At 46.5% G+C, this 23,088-nt stretch overlaps 1 protein-coding gene across 1 annotated transcript in view; it reads left to right on the top strand.

The window, feature by feature from the left end:
- The window catches only part of LOC138455434 (uncharacterized), a 79,778-nt gene that overhangs the window by 44,541 nt on the left and 12,149 nt on the right, over nt 1–23,088 (top strand). Inside the window, exons 4-5 of the mRNA XM_069607106.1 lie at nt 6,009–6,167; nt 18,779–18,839. Coding sequence (XP_069463207.1) covers nt 6,009–6,167; nt 18,779–18,839 — 220 coding nt within the window. The remainder of the gene's footprint in view (nt 1–6,008; nt 6,168–18,778; nt 18,840–23,088) is intronic.

Genomic DNA, 23,088 nt, shown 5'->3' with positions numbered 1-23,088 from the left:
ATTGAGTCAAGAGTCGAATGAGTCGGTGGTTAAGGTTCAGGCTCGGGGATCGTTGTAGTGGGTCTAAGAAGTAGGGCTTCGGCAAGGTCAGGAAGGATCTTCACTTTGTTCCAGCATTTGAGGTCTTGCGGGGAGGACAGGGTGGCTGTAGGGGGCGGGGCAGGGGTGATGATGGAGAAGGTGATGGCAAAGTGGTCGGTCCAGATGAGTGGTTTGGGGCGGGATACATAAATCTGGTCATGCGAGCTAAAAATTGCGTCACGGGTGTGCCCCCTTGAATGGGCTGGACCAGTGGTATAAAGGGAGAGATTGAGCGCATCAAATCTGTCGACCAGTAGATGGGTCATGGGGTTGGTTGGGATGTCCAACCAGATATTGAAATCTCCAAGGAGTGTGAGGGAGGGGTGAATTACTTGAATGGTGGCTACAGAATCACAGAGGTTTTTGGTGAAATGTCCGTCATAACCAGGGGGTCTGTAGATGAGTAGGAAGCTGTGGGAGAAAGTCGGAGGTAGTGAGAGTTTAACTAGAAGGGATTCACATGAGAGAATGCATGTCTGAGATTTGACGAGTGAGACAGAGAAATGAGAATTGAAGAGGACTGCTACTCCACCTCCTCTGGATGGTCTATTGAGGGGGATGAGCGAGTAGCCGGGGGGGTGGGGGAGGCTTCATGTGCAACAGGGGCAAAGTCGTCGGAGAACCAGGTTTTGGTGATAAAGATGAGGTTGGGTTTGTCTGAGGACAGGAGGTCGAATATGCTGTGTCTGTTTCTTGCTACAGAGCGGGCATTAAAAAGGATGCAGGTGACTTTGAGAGGGGATGTCGACTTAGTCGAGGTCATCGGAGTAGGAGCATGAGGAGCATGGGAGATTGGAGGGGAGGAGGAAGAGGGTCGAGCATTCTGGCTTGTTGAGATAGGGTGAGCAGGGGTAGGGAGGGGGCAGGGTACCAGTGGATTTGGAGTGACATATGATGGGGTTACGTCGGAGGAGGCTGGGAAGATGAGGCAGGTGGAGGTAGATATGTGAGGGGTGTGTGTAGAGCCGAGGGGGGACGGGCTGGTGGAGAGATGGTCAGTGGGTTTGAGGGGGTTTAGGGGTCCACGAATTGGAGTGAGTCTGGAAGGAGACGGGGATTCTGGTGTGCATGAGAAGTCAAGAGAGAGGAGGTGGAAGCAGGGTCGATGGCAGTGGAGAGTGTGAGGGGGGAGGTGAAGGAGAGATTGGCAGGACGGTTTGAGGAAGAAGTGGTGAGGAGTAGCGATTCGAGGAAGAGGACCAGTCTCTTTTTCTGTATTTTCATGGTTTTTGGTACTATAGGGGTGTGAGAGAGGGTTGGGGGATTGGAGGGGGAGGGAGATGAAGCTACTGTTCTTGCGAGGGCGAGATGTGCTGCATTCAGCGAGGGGAAGGGATATGAAGAGTGTGGATTGTTGGCAGGGGTCGTAAAGTGGTTAGGGGGTAGATGGTGATGGGCGAGAGAGAGGTGAGTTCTCCAATGGGTTAAGGTGGACGGACAGGGGGGGTAAGGGGAGTGGAAGGCAGGGAGGGATGTACCTTGGAAGGTGCAAGGAAGGAGTGGAGCAAGGGGTGGATTTGCGCTGTTTGGAGCACCAGAGGGCTTCCCTGGCTTGGGAGTTTGATAGGAGGCATGGTGTCATGGCGAGCGGTATCAGGGAGTTCTTAATAAGTGTCAGAGGGAGGATGGCAGATGATGAGTTAGGGTGGGGATAGGCTTCTGAGGAGGGAAGGGAGGGATGTTCCTTGGAAGGTGCAAGGAAGGAGAGGAGGGAGAGGTGGATTTGCGCTGTTTGGAGTGCCAGAGGGCTCCCCTGGCTTTGAAGTTTGATAGAGGGCAGGGTGTCATGGCGAGGGATATCGGGGGGTTCTCAATCAGTGTCAGAGGGAGGTTGGAAGATGATGAGTTAGGATGGAAAGGGGGGTGAGTAATAGGCTTCTGGAGGGGGAGGTGGTTGGCGCACCAGCATGCGCCTCTGATTTTAGCGTTGGATGCTGGATGGTGGTAGGAGAGGGGGCGAGTGGCGTCAGGGTGCGATGAGGTTCGAAGGAGGTGTCCAGGGTTGTGCTCAGGTGGGGATAGAGTACGGTGTAGTGAAGGTGGGTGCTAGAGGCTGGGCAAGGAGCTGTGAGGGTCGAGCGATGAGGAGGGGATACGGAAAGGTTGGGGATTGGGACGGGTGGGAGAGGGGGATTTGTGTGGACTGGGGGCTCCATCCGATTGTGGGGAGCTAGGGATTGAAGAATTAATGGAGGTTGATGAGGGCCCTGGATGTACAACCTGTGACTCGGATCTGGACACTATGGCGGTGGGAGAGGGCTAAGGAGTTTGGGTAGGGTGGAGGTCTGGATGAAGAAGCGGCATCTAGGACTTAAGCGAGTAAATGATAGTACTATCTCAGGCGGCACTTGTAATTGTAGGGGGAACGAGTGAAAGCGGTTTAATTCTGTAGCGTAGGTAAGTAAATCACAGTGCCACGTCAGGGGTGATTGTAGGATCAGAAACAGAGTAAATGTAAGTCAAGCAGGTTAAACCCGAATAAGTCACAGTATTTTGGACTGGAATATAACACTGTAATAGCTAGGGATCTAAGGTCCACTATCTGGATGTGAAACACACAAGCAGAATGATTTCTTAGTAGATGAGACCGGTAGAATCTAAGATAGCAGAATCTAGGTGCACTATTTAGATGTGAAAACAGGATAACTGGAACAAATTCTGAGTGTGTGTGACAGGTGGAAAACAACACAGTAGTATCTAAGGTGCACTATGTAGGTGTGCGACAGGCTAACAGGGACAGTTTCTAGGTGTATGAGACTGGCAGAATACCACACCGTAGTATCTCAGGCGCACTATCTAGATGCGAGTACAACACAGTAGTATTTCAGGCACACTATCTAGATGCGCGACAGGCTAACAGGAACAATTTCTAGGTGTTTGAGACTGGCACAATATAACACAATAGTATCAAAGGTTCACTATCTAGATGTGGATACAACACAGTAGTATCTTAAGGCGCACTATCTAGATGTGAGACAGGCTAGCAGGAACAATTTCTAAGTCTTATAGTATGTGTGGCAGGCAGACAATAATACAGTAATTACTTGGGTGCACTATCTAGATGTCAAACAGGCTAAACAGCAACCATTCTAAGTGTTTGAGACTGGCAGAGTGTAACAGTAGTATCTAAGACGCACTATCTAGATGCGAGACAGGCTAACAGCAACAATTTTAAGTGTGTGGTATGCAGAATACAACACAGTAGTATCTAAGGCGGACTATCTAGATGCAAGGCAGGCTAGCAGGCGAACAGGAACAATTCTTGGTGCACAGACCTTTGACTGAATCACCACCATACTATGCAAATTACATTGACTTCCTCTCCAGTCCAGGATACTGTTCAAGACTGCCTGTATCATCTATAAGGCAGTCACGAGTAGCACATAATTGTACCTGGCGACTAAGCTCCTTATATCTGGTGGCACACACTCCTGGTGCAGCAAATTCACAAACCGGCTCGAATCACAACTCGTCGGCAAAGAGAGGACACAGAAACAGTCCTTATCTTGTCACACATCCACACTCTGTAACTCGTTCCGGGTATCAACTTGAAATACCCCTACAATTCCCCAATTTCGCAAACATCTCAAAATGTGATTTTTTTTCAACAACACCGGGCCATGGACTAATCCCAATGGATGCACATACCGATGCACATATTGCACCTCACAGTACTGCACTACTGTTAAAAGATGGCATTGCAAATGCTGGCTACCCACACCCTGTAAAGCACTCTGCTGCTCTCGAGTTAAGGCCATGGTTAAAACCATAAAATATAATAAGAAATGGCAGCAGCAACAGAGTCAGGTTTTTTTTCTGTAAAGCTCTACAGAAATGGACAGAAAAAATGGTAGAGTGTCCGGTCTTGAAAATGTGGCTCCAAAAACAGATGTCTTGTTGTTGTTATATGATTTGACACAATTGAGTCATACATAAAACAGTAAGATGCATTTAGTTGGATATATTTGAACAATATATTTTCAAACAGAACCTTCTATGCCCTTGGTGGTCACGTCTTAGTAGCACCATGCTAGGACTGTACAATTCTGAACAGCTTATCGATGTGACACAATTTACATTCACAGCGGATCACTCCATCATACACGATGAGTCATGGTAAAGTAACCAGTACCTACAAGACCCCTATTCCTGTTCTTAGGCAAGAGGGCCTCAACCTCATGTGTGACATGTCACATGTCACTGGACGTGCCTGTAACCGAGTCGAGACTAAAATGATAACTGCAGAGCTTTTGGGACTTTCTAGATCTCCACCAACCAATCATGATTCCTCACAGTTCTGCTGCGTGATATTGCTGTCGTGATGCCCCGTCAATTGCAGCTGTACGTTCAGTGCTTATCAAAGAACATAAAAGACTATTGGTTTCAACAGCTGCCTCCTTTGTGCGGTCACATTCAAATATTTCTCTTTCCCTCAATATCCCAGGTCTCCGGCTGAGCCTTTATTTTCCGACTCTGCCTGTGTAGATTTATTTCTAAAGAAAACGTTATTTACTGCCCTTCATCATGTTATATGTTAAAATGGTATCACACCATACATTCATAAGTACTTGTTTTCATTACATTTCCGATCTCATCATGTGTTTATTCATTGGTCTTACTTGTAAGCTGAATGGCATTTGTTAACATTGAGATCAGCTTCTTAGTATTGTGGGGGAAAACTGAGAATTAAAAATGTTAATGAACTACTCAAATATTTTTCTGTCTTTAGAGTTATAATGAATCTCTGCCAATTGCCATGTTTAGCTGTGGCTTCTTGCCATTGGTGTGTAATGGAAATGCAAACTTCGTGCAGAAAAGAGGCGTGCACATATCAGTTGCGGGAATGGCTCACTAAAAGGGGTGGGGGACTTACTGATGGTTAAATCATTTTAGGTGTTAGACTTGAAAATGTCCTAAGCAATTCAAGTTAAGTAGATAGCATTTAAACGATATAGATAGGTTACAGGTAAGTATGTAGGGTTTAAATCAGATTGAGGTGCTGTAAACAGGACTGACAGCATGCCGCTTTAGTAGAAATCAACTCACACGTTTTAATTTGCTTAGCAGCCACAGGGGCTGAAAGCACATTGCAAGAGTACATGTTTCCAGGATCGTATGAGAGTGAAAGGAATGAACAACTTATGTTACTTTCAAAATCACAGAGCCGATCTTACGGGTGCAGGTGAAAGGCAGTGAACATAACCTAATTTAAGAAATTGGCATATTAGTGATTAAACTGGCCTCCTGGCAGTTTCAAAGCACCCATGGCGGTTTCAAATCGCCCTATAGCACAACTTCGCCTGGGAAGAAGGTTGAGGTGTTTTTAAGATGCAACATTAGAATGGTAACTTATCTTTGGTTCAAGGCTTTGTCAGTGTCATGATCGGTAGTATCATCATGAGAAGCAGATGGGGATGATCGGCAGCAGATGATTAAAGATCTGCTGGTCATCCCAAATGTTTCAATGCCTTGGCTTCATCAGGTGGGAATTGGGGGTTGGACTGTGATGTCACGGTGGGGATCTAGGGTGGTGTGGTAAGATTTCCAGTACCCCTCTGCTTAAAATGATTTGTACCCAAATGAGACAGAAAACACAGACACATCTCATCCATTCTATCGGAAAGAGAAGGGTTCCATGTCAAACAGAAGTCCTTCCAATGAGGACATGCTCTTAACCATTAGAGGATTGAAAATGTAGTGCCTGTTTCTCACAGTGACTAATCAAGCAGAACCTGTGCTAATAAATTAATAGAACATTGCCACAACCAGGTGCTCCTACTTTTCCGAAGGCTGAAAAAAAAATATTTTGAAAAGAGTAATCTGCATAGTCTAGATAGAATTTCTAAAAAGGGTTTGCAACAATGAATGTAGTAAAGGACATCTGAGTAATAAGGAAATCATATCTATGCTACTATTTATTCCCACAGGAGCTGCATCCACCAACACAGCCCGCTTCACAGCCAGATCCTGAACCTTCCCATGAACCAGAGCCCGCACCTTCCCATGGACCAAACAAATGGTTTCATAGCGTGTGGAAAAGAATGAGGCATCAAGGCCGCAATGGGGTCAGACTGGGACAGCAGAAGGTAACTGTTGATGGAGCTATGTATTTAAATATCTTATCAACACTTAACATTGTTTCATTACATTTGTGTGTTCAATTTCATTTTTGGCTGCTGTTCTGCAGGGCACAGACACCTTTCTCCAAAACAGATCACAATTGTCTAAGAGAAAGGTGTGGAGAGTTAGCAAGTACTTTTTTGGGAAACAGCTTTATTACTGTGGGGATGGGCCTCTAACCACCTTAACCCAAAGCAGGCCCACCACTTAAGAAGCAAGTGCACGTTTGTACCAAAGGATGCTTAATTGTACAATTGGCCGGGAGGGGCTAGATGATTTTATAAAGTCAAACCAACCTGAGTCTCCCTGAACAAAACAAGTTGACACATTATATTCATTTTTGCAACAGTTTAATCAATGCCATATATTTTATTATAAACCATCCCCCACACAAGATTGTTCAAAACCTATACAAAAGAAATACAATATTTCTCCAATTCCCCTGCTCTCATTGGTGACAATTATCTTAACTAACATCTTCAGCTCGTGTGTACAGCACACCCCCTTTTAAGATTTGTCTGTGGTAAGGTTCCTTGCCATGATGATGGCGCTGGTATATGAAGCACGCGCGATGACAGTTACCTCAGTTCTAGTTTTTCCGCCTTTAATTTGGTAATCCTTTGGCCTCTGTACATTTGGCCGATTGGAGAGATGATATGGTTTGTATCACTTCTTCAGTAAAATTGGATTCCAGGGCACATCTTGGAGCTTCCGATTCCAAGCATTAGGGAGGGCCATCGAGCAGGTCTGTGAAGTGTGGGTCCACTCGACCCAGAGATGCCCTGTATAGCCTTTTGCGTAATAACCTGCAAGAGCCTCAAATATTTTGTCATGTTCCAGAATGTCCCCACTCACATCTGTTAGGAAAGATTCCCATTTATGTGCAATTTTCCCTCCAATTGTGTACCCCCCCAACTTTTTGCTGATGTTAAACACCATAGTCTGACTTTACCAGAGGAGCCCAGCCTTCTGCTGCACTCCTCTGGGCTTTTCGCTCACTTTTTAATGGGAAACTGACATGCCCTTAAGTCAGTCAGTACTGGGAGACTTTGTTTCCCTTAGTCCTTTCGACTGTTTCAACTTTTCTGCAACATGTAACAAGTGTACAAAGTACCTTCCAGTACAGTGCTCTTGGGTCTATTAGTCATTTTCAAAGGCCCCAGATACTCTCGAAGGATTTTTTAGGAGAAGTGCAGATGTGCCTTGGACAGAGCTGGTGGCGGTGTATCATTTCGTATATTTTTAACCCTTTCCTGCCAGGTGGTCTGGCTCCAAAATGGCCATGCCACGAGGTTCTTTGTCCTGTCCTTTCGCCATCATGCCCCTTCACCTTACCCAGGTCGAGCCGTCCCGGGTCAGTCCTTATTTGGGCATGCATTCTCCCGCGAAACACCAAGCTTTCGCAGGCTTCTGCATCCCTTGTGTGTGTGCCTCCAGAATGTGGGCTGGGATGTCTGTTCCCAATACACATCATGGGTGCCAAAGAGTCTGGAGTGCTGTGAATGCCTGGGACCACTGTGGTCCGTGATTAGTCCACGTATGGAATGCCTGCATGGGAGCAGATCTCTCATTGGGTCCTCTTCATTTTGGCGCAAAGGAGATTCTGGATAAGAGAAGTCCCCAAACACCCATACCATGTCGATCTCTGGAGTTCTCACTGAACGAAGCATAGGGTCCAAGTATCCTGAAACTAAGAAGCTGAGTCGAGGAACCGCTGGTGACCCGCTGGAAGGTTTTGCACCCTGAGCCCGCTGTCGTCCCATGGGATTCCTCTGCATCTGGTCATCCTAGAAAGTCTGCGAAGACGCTTCGACCCATTGGAGTAGTGGGACCAACTATTCCCAGCACCTTCATCAAACCCTACAAGTAAGCTCTCTCGAAAGTGTCCCTGGGCCAACCAGTGGGCTGACCAGCTTACGCAGACTATTTGCCCTGATGCCGCTGCCATTTTGAGGAGTCCCTTGAAACTTGGTACGTCGCTAGCTCTCTGTTCGCGGTACTCTCCCTCCGAATTTCATACACTTGACTTGCCCAGGTCTGGAGTAAAGTGAGTGCGCCCGAACCTTAGTATACGCGGTTGTCGTGTTGCCCAGCCGTGGTGACGAACGTTGCATGCATTTGTGCCCCTCTTGCCCCTGAAGCCTGCTGCAGTGAAACCGGATTAATTCATCCACCAGGAGCTGTTAAATCGCCACTGTCCTGTTTAGGAATCATCGCTGTATCTTCATCACTGTAAGCCGCAGAGCGGCCAAATGACCGTACTTGAATATGCAACCGAAGTGGACTCGACTGCCGAAGTTTGGTCCGAGTGCGCCAACAGAACTCTGGTTACAGTAAGCCTCCCTATGTCAACAGACCCAGTGGATCTTGTGTGGCTTGTGGAGCAAGTAACCATGTGAAGGGGGACCACAGATGTAAGGTCAACACCTTAGGGGTCCACTCTGCTAATCTGGCCTTCTCCTCCTATGAGGAAGAAGAGATTACAGGCATCCTTCTCCTCAGATTCCTTCCCCAGTGGGATAGACTGAGGTAGTTTTAGTTTCCCTGGGTTCCTGGGAGCCTAAAGTCTCAGAGGCTTATTCTAGGATTCCGGATAATACCAAGCACTACTTTAAGGACAGTGTGCTGATTAATGGAGTAGATACTCCTGCCCTTAGTCATAGTGGGTGCAGCAGAACCGTAGTGGATTCTACCTTGGTAGACCCAGAGGAAGTTGCCAGAGCTCCTCTGTTGCTCACTAAGTTGGCTGATGGCCCACCTCTCAAGTTCCCAGTTATACCTGTAAATCTTACTATCAATGGTACACTGCTCAGGATTCCAGTGAGCATTCAGAGAGATGTCCCAGGAAAGGTCTTGCTGGGAAATTATCTCAGAGCTTTAGGGCTTGTGGGAGATACAGTAGAAAGACCCAGCACAAAGTCACAAACAAGTGTAGCATTGACCAAGACCACTGCCATGCCCAATCCAAAAGGGGAAACCCAAGGTGAAAGGAGTCAAGAAAGACAAAAAAGGAAAAGAAACATTCCCCCTAACTCACCTACCACTGAGGTGAAGGTAGTTGCTCAAACACGTGGACTTGACGAGGTAGAGGTGTTACCTGAAGTATTTGATACAAATGACCATCCTGACCTAAAAGTCCTGTTAGTAGAAGGTGGTCCTGACAGGGATGAATTCAGTAAGGGCCAACATCGGTGCCCATCTCTGGAAGGCCTAAGGAGACAGGCCTGCTCCCATCTTGAGGGTCAACCTCCTGGGGCGCATAGGATTTATTGGGAATGTGGGCTCCTCTACAGTGAGCCTACAGAGCCTAAAGACGGAGACCATAGGAGGTTGGTGGTTCCCCTTGCCATAAGACCCTCCCTCCTGCAGCTGGCGCATGAAGTGCCTCTTGCTGGTCACCTTGGTATCAAGAGAACAAAGCAAAGGTTATCCATGCATTTCTACTGGCCCAAGATGGGGGTACAAGTAGAAAGTCACTGCAGGAGTTGTGCCACCTGCCATTTATCTGGTAAGTGTGGCTCAACAATCCAAGCTCCACTGGTACCACTCCCAGTTGTGGGAGTACCATTTGAGAAGGTAGGGATCGACATTGTTGGTCTCCTTGACCCCCAAACATCCTCAGGCAATAGGTTTATCCCGGTACTAGTCGACCATGCTACCAGGTATCCTGAGGCCATCCCATTGTAGACTATGGCTGCCAAGTCAGTTGCAAAAGCTTTACTTGGCATATTTACTAGGGTTGGCTTCCCTAAAGAAGTTGTGCCTGATAGGGGAAGCAACGTTATTTCAAAGTATATGCAGGCCATGTGGAAGGAATGTGGTGTCACCTATACATTTTCATCCGCATATTACCCACACTAATGGTCTAGTTGAAAAGTTTAACAGAACCTTGAAAAACATGGATGGGGCTCTGGAAGAACCACAAAGAAGAAAATTGGATCTTCTATTACCATGCTTACTGTTTGCCTACAGAGAGGTACCACAGGAGGGTGTTGGCTTCAGCCCCTTCAAGCTTCTGTTTGGTCACCCTGGGAGGGGGCCCTTAGCCATAGTCAAGGAGGGATGGGAGATGCCCTTTCCCCCATTACTACCAACGTAGTAGACTATGTGCTAGGGCTCAGAAAAAGGTTGGTACTCCTGATGGGTCTGGCTAGTGAGAAACTGAAGGCAGGACAAGCACTGATGAAACATTGGTACGGCCAGAAGGCTTCTCTCATCAATTTCACACCTGGTCAGCAAGTCCTGATCATGAATCATATAAAGCCTAGAGATTTGCAGGACACATTGTCAGACCCTTACACAGTGGTGGAGTCACTGGGTGAGGTCAAATATTTAGTGGACCTTGGAAGGGCTGGTCAGCCTCCAAAAGTGTTCCATGTAAATAGGCTGAAGGCTTTCATCCCAAGAGTTGAAATCGCTGCACTGCTGCTGCCTTCAGATGTTGAGGAGGAGGAGTCAGAACCTCTCTGTGACCTGTTCCAGGGCAGTCCTTCAGATAGCTCCATTGAGGGTGTCCAAGTGGCCCCTCACCTGACTGCTGATCAACAAGCAGAGGTGAAAAGTTTGCTAAGGCAATTTTCCCACATGTTCTCACAGTTTCCTGGTTTGACACCTTGGTGCAAACATGCCATTGACACAGGAGACAGTGTGCCTACCAAAAGTAGGGGATACAGGATGTCAGACAAAGTAAGGTCTTACATTAAGACAGAGGTCATCAAAATGTTGGATCTTGGGGTGATTGAACCCTCTAGTAGTCCTTGGTCCAGTCCTGTGGTTTTGGTTCCAAAAGCAGGTACCTCTGAGTTCAGGTTCTGTGTGGATTACAGGGCTCTGAATGCTGTCACCAAGACAGATGCACACCCCTTGCCTAGAACAGACGAGCTGGTGGATACTTTAGGTGCCTCCAAATACCTCAGCACATTTGACCTCACTGCAGGCTATTGGCAAACAGCTCTTGCAGAACATGCTAAGGAGAAGACAGCGTTCTCAACACCAGAGGGTCTTTACCAGTTCAGGGTAATGCCTTTTGGGTTAAAGAATGCCCCTACCACTTTCCAGAGGCTTGTGAATCATGTTCTTAATGGGTTGGATGAATTCTGTCTTGCATATCTGGATGATATAGCAGTTTTCAGTGCCACCTGGGAGGACCATGTAAAACACCTTAGGATTGTGTTACAGGCTCTTCAGAAGGCCCACTTGATCATAAAGCCAGTAAGTGCCAGATTGGACAAGGCTCAGTGGTCTACTTTGGACATGAAGTAGGTGGAGGGAGGATACAGCCTCTACCCAGTAAAGTACAGGCAGTACAAGACTGGTTTACCCCCACCACTCAGACCCAAGTGAGAGCCTTTTTAGGAATCACTGGGTACTACAGGAATTTCATGGCAGACTATGGCACCATAGCTGCCTCCCTGACTGCTCTCACAACTCCTAAGAAACCCAAGAAGGTAACTTGGGCTGAAGAGTGTGGGAAGGCCTTCAATGGCTTAAAAGACTCCTTGTGCCAGGCCCCCGATTACCAAAGACCTTTTATTGTGCAGACAGATGCCTCGGACACTGGGATAGGAGCTGTAGTATTACAAGTAGATGAGAAGGGTAAGGAACACCCTGTTGGCTTCATTAGTCGCCAGCTTAAGGACAGAGATCTCAGATGGTCCACAGTAGAGAAAGAATGTTTCTCTGTTGTGTGGGCCTTAAGGAAGCTGAGGCCCTACCTCCATGGGACCCACTTCACTGTGCAAACTGACCATGAGCCCTTAAAGTGGCTAATGAACATGAAGGGAGAGAATCCAAAGTTGCTCAGGTGGTCCATAAGTTTGCAAGGCTTTGACTTCACTATTGAGCATAGGCCAGGTGTCCAACATAGCAATGCTGATGGGTTGTCCAGAATGTTTAACCGACTTGAACATGAGACTCATCCAGGGGTGGATTAATTCCCCCTGTCCTTGGTCTGGGAGGGGCGAGTGTTAGGAAAGATTCCCATTTATGTGTAATTTTCCCTCCAGATGTGTACCCCCCAACTTTTTGCTGATGTTGAACACCATAGTCTGACTTTACCAGAGGAGCCCATCCTTCTGCTGCACTCATCTGGGCTTTTCGCTCACTTTTTATGGGGAAACTGACATGCCTTTAAGACAGTCAGTACTGGGAGACTTTGTTTCAACTGTTGCAACTTTTCTGCAAAGTACCTTCTAGTACAGTGCACTTGGGTCTATTAGTCATTTCCAAAGGCCCTAGATACTCTCGAAAGATTTTTTAGCAGAAGTGTAGATGCTCCTTGGACAGGGCTGGTGGCAGCTTATCATTTTGTATATTTTTAACACTTTCCTGCTAGGTAAACCGTGATTACCGCATTTGGTACAAACAGGTGGCCTGGCTCCAAAATGGCCATGCCACGAGGTTCTTTGTCCTGTCCTTTGGCCATCTTGCCCCTTCAACTTCCCCAGGTCGAGCCGATCCGGGTCAGTCCTTATTTGGGCATGCATTCTCCCGTGAAGCTTTCCCGGGTTTCTGCACCCCTTGTGTGTGTGCCTCCAGGATGTGGGCTGGGATGTCTGTTCCTAATACACATCCTGGGTGCCAGAGAGTCTGGAGTTCTGTGAATGCCTGGGACCACTGCGGTCCGTGATTGGTCCACGTATGGTATGCCTGTATGTGAGCAGATCTCCCATTGGTTCCTCTTTGTTTTCACACAAAGGAGATTCTGGATAAGAGAAGGCCCCAAACACCCATACCATGTCAATCTCTGAAGTTCTCACTGAATGAAGGATAGGATCCAAGTATCCTGAAGTTGAGTCGAGGATACTTGGATACTGGTGACCCGCTCGAAGGTTTGGCACCCTGAGCCCGCTGTCGTCCAGTGGGACCCCTCTGCATCTAGTCATCCTAGAAGGTCTGCAAAGACGCTTCGTCCCATTGGAATAGTGGGACCAACTATTCTCGGCACCTTCATCAAACCCTTAAAGTAAGCTCTCTCGGAAGTGTCTCTGAGCCAACCAGTGGGCTGGCCAGCTTACGCAGACTCTTTGCCCTGATACCGCTGCCATTTTGAGGAGCCCCTCGTAACTTGGTACGTCGCTAGCTCTGTATTCACGGCACTCTCATAGCGAATTTCGTACACTTGGCATTCCCAGGTCTGGAGTAAACTGAGTGCTCCCGAACCAGAGTATACGCGGTTACCGTGTCTCCCAGCCGTGGTGACGAACTTTGCAGGTGTGCTGCATTTGTGCCCCTCTTGCCCCTGAAGCCTGCTGCAGTGAAACTGGCCTGATCCATCCACCAGGAGCGGAGAAATCACCACTGTCCTGTTTGGGAATCATCGCTGTATCTTCGTCGCTGAAAGGCGCATAGCCGCCAAATTACTGCACATGAACCTGCAACCTAAGTGGACTCGACTGCCAAAGTTTGGTCGGAGTGCCCCAGGGGTCTGTGAGTAACCGCAACCCTAACCAGTGGCCCCTAGCAACTCCATCCATTTTTATGCATGAGTGGCCCCTGGGGGCCCCACTCCTTTCCACTGTGTGTGCGAACTAGCGAACTATTCCCAACTCTTGGAATCAACTCTGCCCTCAAGTGGAGGCCCACCTCGAATAGTGGGAACCTATTCTTCATCACCTCACCCACCTTCCTGAGCTGCTACAGACCCTTGAAGAGACCCCGTTTTGCCCATCTGCTTTACCGCGTGCGCCAGCATCGCATGTACTTTTGAGCAATAGGCTCCACTCTTCTTAGGGATTGGACTGCCTCTTAGTTAGAAGTGTGTTGGATGCAGAAGGGACTAAAGACTACTTGCACTGCCTGTTTCCTTCCCATTTTAGGTTGTGGACCCATTTCGTGCATTAACCTTTTAGACCCCACTGGCCTTGTATATATGTATTTAGATAGGATTGTGTTGGCTTAATAGTATTACTGTGGTTTGATTTGTGTGTTGAAACTCAAAGGCCTTGAAATACATGTATTTCTTTTTTTAATATATATACACCTGACTGGGAGTGATTTGTAAGTGTCCTTTACTCTGTGTTCTCATTGAGGTCTTTCAGTAACCCTCACCCCTCCTGAGACCTAGTCTTGACTGCCGCCAAGCTACCTTGATTGGTCTTGCTTTTCCAGAAGGTTACCCTGTTCCAAGAAACTAGGCTGGCCTTCTGAACCTCTGCCCACCAGGTCAGAGTTCAGAAACCCGTCTCAACAACATCCACCACAATACAACGTACATGTCTGGAGGAGGTCTCCCTTTTTTCCAACCGAGCCAGAAGTTTGCCAGCCATGCCCCTAGCTTTGTATACTTTGGCATGAGAGGCTAGATGTGCCTGCCGAGCTGTGTTTGTTGTGCAGTTGTGGGCTGTATCCAGGTATGCAATAGTCGCCTCTGGGTCCCCAGAGAGCGATTCAAGATTAATTTCCTCTCCTGACGCTAAAGGTCCACCTCTAGTTGACCAGGGTTTTCCAATCTGCCCTTTCCTTTAGCGCAAGCACCGCAATGGCCTCCCCACGGAGGCCATTGCCAAAGAGTACTCGGGTCGTCAACTGACAGTGTGTTCAACTCAAAGTATTCCATGTTCTTGTCTTTGAACTGTTGCATCACCTCTGGTGCCCCCACATAGTATGAATTCAATCGTCAGGAGCGATCGCTCTGCAAGTGGTAGGAACCCAACCTCATCAGTAGCGGTGAGTGGTCCGAGATACCTTGCAGAGGTTATTGTATAGCTGTGACACGATGGATATCAGTGTTGGCGATAAAGAAATAGTCAATTTGTGACAGGGAAAGAAGCACACCAGGAGAAAGTCCATTGATGCAGTTTAATAACCCACCATACATCTATGAGACCCAGCATGGTTGCAAAGGCATTAAGGTTAGTGTGAGTGTGCGCCCTGGCCTCATTGTCGGCGAACATATCTAGACCCTTACTCATTGCATCATTAAATTCATCCCCCACAATGCAGTAATCCACAGCATGCCCTACAGGGGATCTCTAAAGCTGAAGCATGAGATCCCTCCCCAGAGGCAATGTGGTGTATTCATTTAGAAGTTCCAGCATTTCTCAGTGGAGTATCCCAACCGCCAATAGGTACCTGCTCCTAGCATAGCATTCAGGACTTCCTACGTAGTCTCAAATGGGGTGTCTTTCCAGACCATAATCAAGACTCCCCTGGAGCCCCTTGCAGATCCCACTTGAAAAGCTCTGCAGTAGTTAACACCATCTTGTCTACCTAGGAACACTCCATTGGATCCAAGTAGCCACTTTGTGACAAATGAAATGATTTGCACACATGAACTGATCATAACCGGTAACCCCTCATTCCCCAACAATGTCCCCCGCCCCATACATCCTACAAACGTGGTGTATCCATCGCCCAACATTACCAATAACTAGATCAAATTTTTGTGGGGATGGAAGAGCAAAGTAAAATGACATCTCCTCTTTTACCACCACACATTTCCTGTATAGAGTGAACAAACCACCTTAAGATCCCAACCACCAATTTGCAATCATTGCCATTTGCATATACATTTCCATCCAAAAAGTTCCCTTTTTGTCCGCTATAGCCCACAGGCTGATTGGGGCGGTGCAATGCTCTGCATCCTTTCGACCTCCCTGGTGCATTGCTGCAGCATCAACAGCTGGTGCGGAATCACTGACGCCTCTGGATTGTTTCTTCCCATTGTGGTGGTCTGGTCTATGCCCTGGTTGTAGCTCCAACCAGTCCCATGACTGTCCAGGTTCTGTGAAGAACAGCAAATGGCACTTGTGGTGTTCTTTCAGATTCTCTGGATAATACAGGGCATACTCTATGCTCATCATTATCAATTGCTTCTTTGCAGCATCAAATTATTGCCTGGCTTTCTGCACCGACCGGGTGAAATAAGGGAATAATGCAGCCCTAGATGCCTTTCGGTCAGACAGATTGTAGTATCACATCTCAGTCGCGGTAGCCACAATAGCTCTGGGTGGGGGCTTAGTCAGCACCCGATGGGCCCACCCAATTCAGAACGGGTTGGACAGGCCGGTGAGTTACACTAGAGTGTTAAACCAGTATACCAAAAAGAGTTCCACCGAAGGAACCTCTGCTTTTTCGGGGTGGCCCACCACACTAAAGTTATTGCATCTGAACGCCCCCTCTGTGTCTTCCGCTCTGTTTTAAAGGAGTCTGGTGTGCTGCATGTTGACCCCTAGCTGACTGTGGACAGTAGTTAAAGTATCCTCTGTGTATGACACCCTGATCTCCACTTCACCCACCTGGCCCATACTTTTGTGCATGTCTCGTCAAAGTAGGTCAACATCAATTCCAAGAGAGTACATTTTTCCCTCCATAGACGACCTAGAGTTATTTATTGCCTGCTTAATAGCCTGCATTGGAGGTGTATCATCTGTCTCTGTATTGCCCATGGATACCCCGGTGGTCATCTGAGGGTCCTCCTAGGGGCCGGCAATGAAGTGTGTGCCTCCATCTTGCTCTGTGTACTCTGCTTGCACGGCGTGTACCATGTCATGTTCACCTTGGAGTGGGCCTGAAATCCAAAGGATCAGGCAGCCCGAGATGATTCCAGCCTCCCTGCTCATGTGGAGGGTTACCTGTGGATGTAATGTTTGGTGCACAGTGGCGTTTCATAAACACTACCACCGATGGGCGCTACCGCTAGGTTGTGGGTTTGACCCTGCATACATTGAGCTATCAGCCGTACAAAGCAGACCATTTCCAGTGCCCAATAGAACAGAACAGAACAGGGGGGTGGAATCGCTACCTTGTAGTCCCTGTCACCTTCCTGAGCCTGTGTGGGGTCCTGCAGCTGCACCTCGTTCGGGAGCCAGCACTGGTCTCGGTCAGGCTTGATCTAGGCTTGTGCACAGCGACCGATTTTTGTGGCCTGAACCCCAGCCACAAGCAAGGTCCTCCCTTCACCAGAGGCTCCCATAGGAGCCTTGACAACCAGTCCGCAATGTGAGCGGGGGGGAGGAGGAAGGGGCCTCTCCAGCGGGATATGTTGTGTGCCTATGCTGCACACTAATGGGTCCAATAAATATCAAAGCAGCCTTTCTTAGTCGTATATTTGAAGGATCTTTTACAGGGGTTTGCAGAGCTTCAGAAACCTGCATTCCCTTGCTGCAAACGATAAATCCAAAACCCTTTCTAGACCCCCAATATCGCCTTTGCTTAATCGCTAACCATCAAAAACTCTTATTTTATCCTCTATCGGCAACACTTTTATTACATTTTACTGCTGTGAAATGAACACGAGTAAAATGTTGTGAAATGGCTGTAGGGAAATGTGGGGATACCAATATATGTTGGTTTTCAAAATGGTTTTCCCTAAATGTCCCTGCTGACTCAATTTTAAGATCAAGAAAGCTCAGACCTTGTCTAAGGTATATGAGAATAGAACAATTAAGAGAGGTATTTTTACCCTGCAAAATAACAAAGCATAAGCATGTGATTTTTGTAGTGTCCAACTGCACTATGATAGCATGGAGTGGACATAATACAATCGCCTGGTAGTTTAACAAACTAAAAGTAATGATTTCTGTAACGAAGATAGATTATGTAATATGTTAGTAAGCAAAAATATTCAGGGATTTGAACTGTGCGTGTTCTTAGATATTTTAGATGGATGTACATTTATAACATTTATAAATCTAATTGATGGGTTTGCACTGGCACTCTTATTACTTCTTGATGTTTCATATTTTTATAAAATCATTTGTTTTAACTTTGGAAACAGTAATATTGTCCAGGTTGGTTTTATGAAGTTAAAATCTGAAAATAATCTAAATGAACACAACTAACCTCTTCGATTAGACACACAGTTTTATACGCAATCTATGGCTCACACAAGTGCATTAATCTCCAGACATTTGCACTCCTGAAATTCTTCTTTAGTTATTTTCCTCTCTTTCTTTTTCATGCCGCTCTTTTGCAATCTCTGATACATGACATCATCATTAGATTATGATTTTATAGACAAATGTCATGTTCCCCTTTATATGCAGGGCAGCATATAAGCTTTGTTCCTTCACATTGAGTTTGGACATCATTTTGGTTGTCTGTTTTCAATAAAAACATTTAACAAAAAGATTAGAAGATAAAAATAGATGGTAGTGAATGGAATGGTGTTATTAATACTGTATGCAAAACAGAGGGGGGTCTGGGAAACTCTACCAGCACGAACACAGCCCATTGACTTGTTCTTGGGTGGATAACCCCTGGGAGAGATTCAACCAAGTCTTTAGCTCACTGTTCTTTTCACAGAGAAGACATTTCCCTGCATATCAGTCTTTGTCCTGCCCAGGGGCAGTCCAGCACTGAAATGCTAGGCAATTCTCCTCTGAACAAGAGTACCACAGCAACCCCATACACGTATTTCAGCCCAGTTGGGCCTCATCAGTGAGGTGAAGCTGTGCCTCTCTAAGAACAGTGAGCAAGGGGTCCACGTCTGGTTTCCCCTGGTAACTTAGGATGAGACCCAAAGTTACATGGTATGGACAACAGAGGGGGGTCTGGGATGTTATGGTGTTATTAATTTTGTACACAGCTGCTTTATTTAACAGTGTTGAAACAGATTCGTTTTCGTTTTTTGCAGGGGACTTTTTCAGGTTTTGAAGAAACCTCAGCATCTAATCACACCTTTCAATCCCCACCTGGTAAATCGAAGGCTACATATTAATTTTTCTTTAAGTGCAAATGTTATGTGTTTGTTCTGTTTGAAAAAGCTGCTTTATTACCTTTTATTCAATAGCTATGTTTCTATAGGAATGCCAATCTTCACCCAGGCTCAAGCAAGTACTCAAATGTGTGATCGGTCGGAGTAAGGGATTGCCAGATGGTAGGAGAGGATTAGAAAATGTGTTGAAATAAAATGGGCCGTGATACTCTTATGACAGCGAGTGCGTAGATAATCGAGTTGTGCAAACAAAAGGCGACCTAGATAAAAAAAAAAACCTTATTTCAGAATCTGTAATTTTCCAAGAGAGAGAATGCAGCCCTCATTGCCATGTCACAGAAGAAGACAGGGCGCTATAATAATAGATGTTCAGTACAATTAAGATTACTCGACAAAGTGTTCAAAACACCTTTTACTGAAAAAACACGAAGTTAAAATATGCATACACAAATATTTAGTTACCTAAACATAGAATGCATAACAAAAGAACACTTCTGGACGCAAGCAATGTGGTTTTTAAAGCAGGAGATCAGGCTGCAGGATAATTGGAAAGGTGCTTGTTGGTTCGTGGGGACTCCCCTTATTTTTGAAAGCATAACTTCATGGATTGATATAGCTAATTCCAAAAGAAAATATTTTGAGATGTACTGGGAGGATGCAGGGGGTTTAGGTCCACACGACCGAATCAATAGGAAACCATGATCCCATTTTAAAACCAAATTAGGACTGAATGACATTTTTTTAAAAGAAAATACAAATTAAGTAATATATTACCCTTTTTTCACTTTCTTCATTTAAAATGTCTTCATTGTTAAAGGTAGCTTTGTTTGACCTTTCATTGCATCACTTCATTTTCAGTCTGGGTTACTATACCAGGATATATTGCATTAAACCAGATATTCCTGCCATGATTGCTTTATTATTCCTCCCATTGTTTGTTTTGTAATTCAAGCTCCTTCCTTTTGATTCGATGTGGGCTGTCTACAAGCTTCAGTTATCTTTTGGTACGGCCCCAGAGACCACTGTGTCACTTGTGAGGTACATATGTAGTGTGTTGTATTATGTGTGCCCTTTAGATATATGAATGGGCTGGCCAACCCCTCCTGTTAGGGTCTCTCAAAGAGTCTGACCTTCATGTTTTATGAAGGATGTGTGGTGAAGAGTTATTTTTTAAAACTTTATTTTTGGAGTTTGAATATACGAACATACACATTCGCACCAACCAGATGCAGTCATAACAGTTTTAACTTACATACATCCCTGCTCAAGTTTCCCCCGCCCTTGACGCCCGACTCAATAGTCATGGTATTATTTACTTGTCCTCACTAATTCGGTCTGCCACCTGTGGTTTTGCTGGGCCCCACTGTTCCTCCATCTGCGTTTATGTAGCTTGAGATTCCGAATCTGAGGTTTCAGCACTGTTTAGCAGATAAGCTATGTATGGCCCCCAGATGTCGGGGGATCGTGCATGCAGTGGTAGTGTCTTTATGAATTCAGAGTCCATGTCTTGACAGTACATAATGTCTTTTTCCCAGGCTTCGAGTGTGGGAGCCGGGCCCCACCCCATGCTATAGCAATCCTCCTTCGTGCCAGCACCATGAGAAGGGCTGCTAGTTTACGTGTTGCGGGCTGTAGATACTTGGTCAATCCAAGGAGGGCTCCCATCGGGAGCGGGGTCACCTCCTCTCCTAGTATGTCGGCTGTTGTCCGTAAAACATTGGTCCAGAATCGATGTATGTCGATGCAGTTCCAGGCGAGGTGGAAAAAAATCTGCATTTGCAGCATTACATCTTTCGCATTGTGCCGACGGCTCTGGGTGGTGTCTGTGTTTTCTGACTGGGGTGTAATAGGTTTGGTGCACAAAGTTGAAGTGGATTTGTTTAAAGCGGGTGTTTATTGCAACTTTCTGGATCTGGCGGAGGATGTAGGCCCAATCCTCTACAGGTATTGTATCCTGGATGGCTGTTTCCCATTTTACCTTCACCCGGGGATCCAACGTTACTGTGTCTGTTAGCAGGGACTTGTATAACAGTGACACTAGTCTCCCATCGCCTTTAGCCTGAATTACGTTGTGTAGTAGGTCCCATGTCGGTGGCTGTTTGGGAAACGGTGGGAAAAGGGTTTGTAGGGTGTGGCGTAGCCTAAAATAGAGGAATATATCAAGGGAGGTGGTGCCTCCTCTGTCTTTAACCATCTGTGGAGTTATGAAAGTGCCCTCCGGGAAGAGGTCTCCAAAGGAGTGGATGTTAACTTTGTCTAGCCATACAAGAAATACTTTTTCAGATGTGAGGGGGATGTAGGGGAGAGAATCTTAGTTTACCTCGAATTTTCATGCAATTTATTTCTAGATTGCATAAGTGGATAAGACTGTGTTCAACGTATTGTGTGGCACCGGGATGTGACTGATGATGACAGCTCTCAGTAGGTTGAGGATGCCAGGGCTCGCTCCACCTGTACATGTGGGCGGATGAAGTGTATCTTGTACCAATGACTTACAAATTGTGCTTGGGCTGCCCAGTAGTATTTTTCTATATCTGGGAGCGCAAGGCCGCCGCCTGAGGTTGGTAGTATTAACGTTGTGTATGCTACCCGTGCTGGTTTCCCTGCCCACAGTAGTTCCAGAATGAGACTTTTGACTGTTTGGAAGAAGGATTTCCTCAGAAGCAATGGTATATTTGTAAATAAGTAGAGGAGTTTGGGGAGGATAACCATTTTAGTCAGTGAGGTTCTACCCCACAGTGTTAGGGGGAGTTACTTCCATCTGTGAACCCGCTCCCGCAGGCAGCTTAGCGTTGTCTCGTAGTTGTCTTTATATATATCATTGTGGCTAAGGGACATATAGATACCTAGGTACCGGACCTTTGTGTTTTTCCACTTAAAGCCATGATCGTCTGCGAACTTAATGGTCTTTGGGGTCAGAGGAAATATTACTGATTTCGATTGATTAGTTTTAATGCCAGACATATGACCAAACTTAATCACTTCCCTCATCACTGGGTTGAGGTTAGTTTGGGGATCACTGACAAATAGCATGACATCGTCAGCATAGAGGGAGACCACTAATCTATGGGGTCCTAGCGTAAGACCCCTGTGCAGTTAGTGGGATCTTAGTCTCGAGGGTAGGGGTTCCATCACTAAGGCAAAGAGGAGAGCTGAAAGGGGGCAGCCTTGCCTAGTCCTGCATTCTAGTTTGATGCTTGAGGATCTAGTGTTTACTAGGGTAATGTAGGACCGTGGGTCACTATATAGCAGCGATACCATTTTAATAAAGAAATTCCCCAGCCCCATGTGTCCTAGCGTTGTGAAAATGTATGGCCATTGAACTGAATCGAATGCCTTCTCGGCGTCAAGTATTATGGCTGTTTCCTGTTTTGGATCAAGGGCTTCTATCACGCCGAATAACCTTCTGATGCCGTAGGTCGTGCTGCGCCCTGAGATAAATCCGGCTTTATCGCCGAGTACCAGTGCCGGCATGAGGGGGAGCAAGCGTGACAATAGAATTTTGGCCAAAATCTTGTTGTCCAGGTTGAACAAGGAAATCGGTCTGTATGATGCGCAGTCTTCTGGAGGTTTGCCGTCTTTCTGTAGTACTATCACATTGGCTTCACGCAGTGTGGGAGGGAGGCTCCCTTGATCTATAGATTCTTCATAGACTTGAAGAAAGAGGGGGGCAATGGTGGCCGCATAGGCTTTGTAAAATTCCCCTGGTGCTTTGGTGTTCGGGAGGTGTTTGATTGCTTCTAGAATTTCTTCCTGTGTTATAGGCGCGTTTAGAGGTTCACGTAGATCATTGTCTACCCAGTACAGTTTGGTGTCGTTGAGGATGTCTTGCAGTGACTCAGGGTTTATGCTGCCTTTGGAACTATACAAGTCTTGGTAGAAGTCACGGAACACATTGACTATTTCTCCCTCCGTGTAGACTAGGGTTCCATGTGTATCTTTGATGCATTCCACGTGGGTGGGTTTTTTGTCAATCGTTAATAAGCGGGCCAGCAGTGCACCTGGTTTCTGACCCTCTCTGTATTGACAGATCTGGTGTCTGTGCCCTAGAAATTTCAGTTCGCGCTCAGCCGTTTCTTTAAACTTTAGCAGTTCTTCCTTTAAGTTAGCTTGGGTTTGTGGATCGGTGGAGGTGATGCATTCAAGCTCAAGCCCCTTTAGGCGCTGTTCACTACTGGCCAGCTTGCAGCGAATCAGTTTTAATATACCGTTCTCTTTTGCCATGCATA

Source organism: Ambystoma mexicanum, chromosome 1p (assembly GCF_040938575.1).
Source record: "Ambystoma mexicanum isolate Mex_15411 chromosome 1p, UKY_AmexF1_1, whole genome shotgun sequence".
NCBI classification, from domain to species: domain Eukaryota; kingdom Metazoa; phylum Chordata; class Amphibia; order Caudata; family Ambystomatidae; genus Ambystoma; species Ambystoma mexicanum.
The sequence above is the reverse complement of the archived record's forward strand: the minus strand, read 5'-3'. Positions and strand labels throughout refer to the sequence as shown.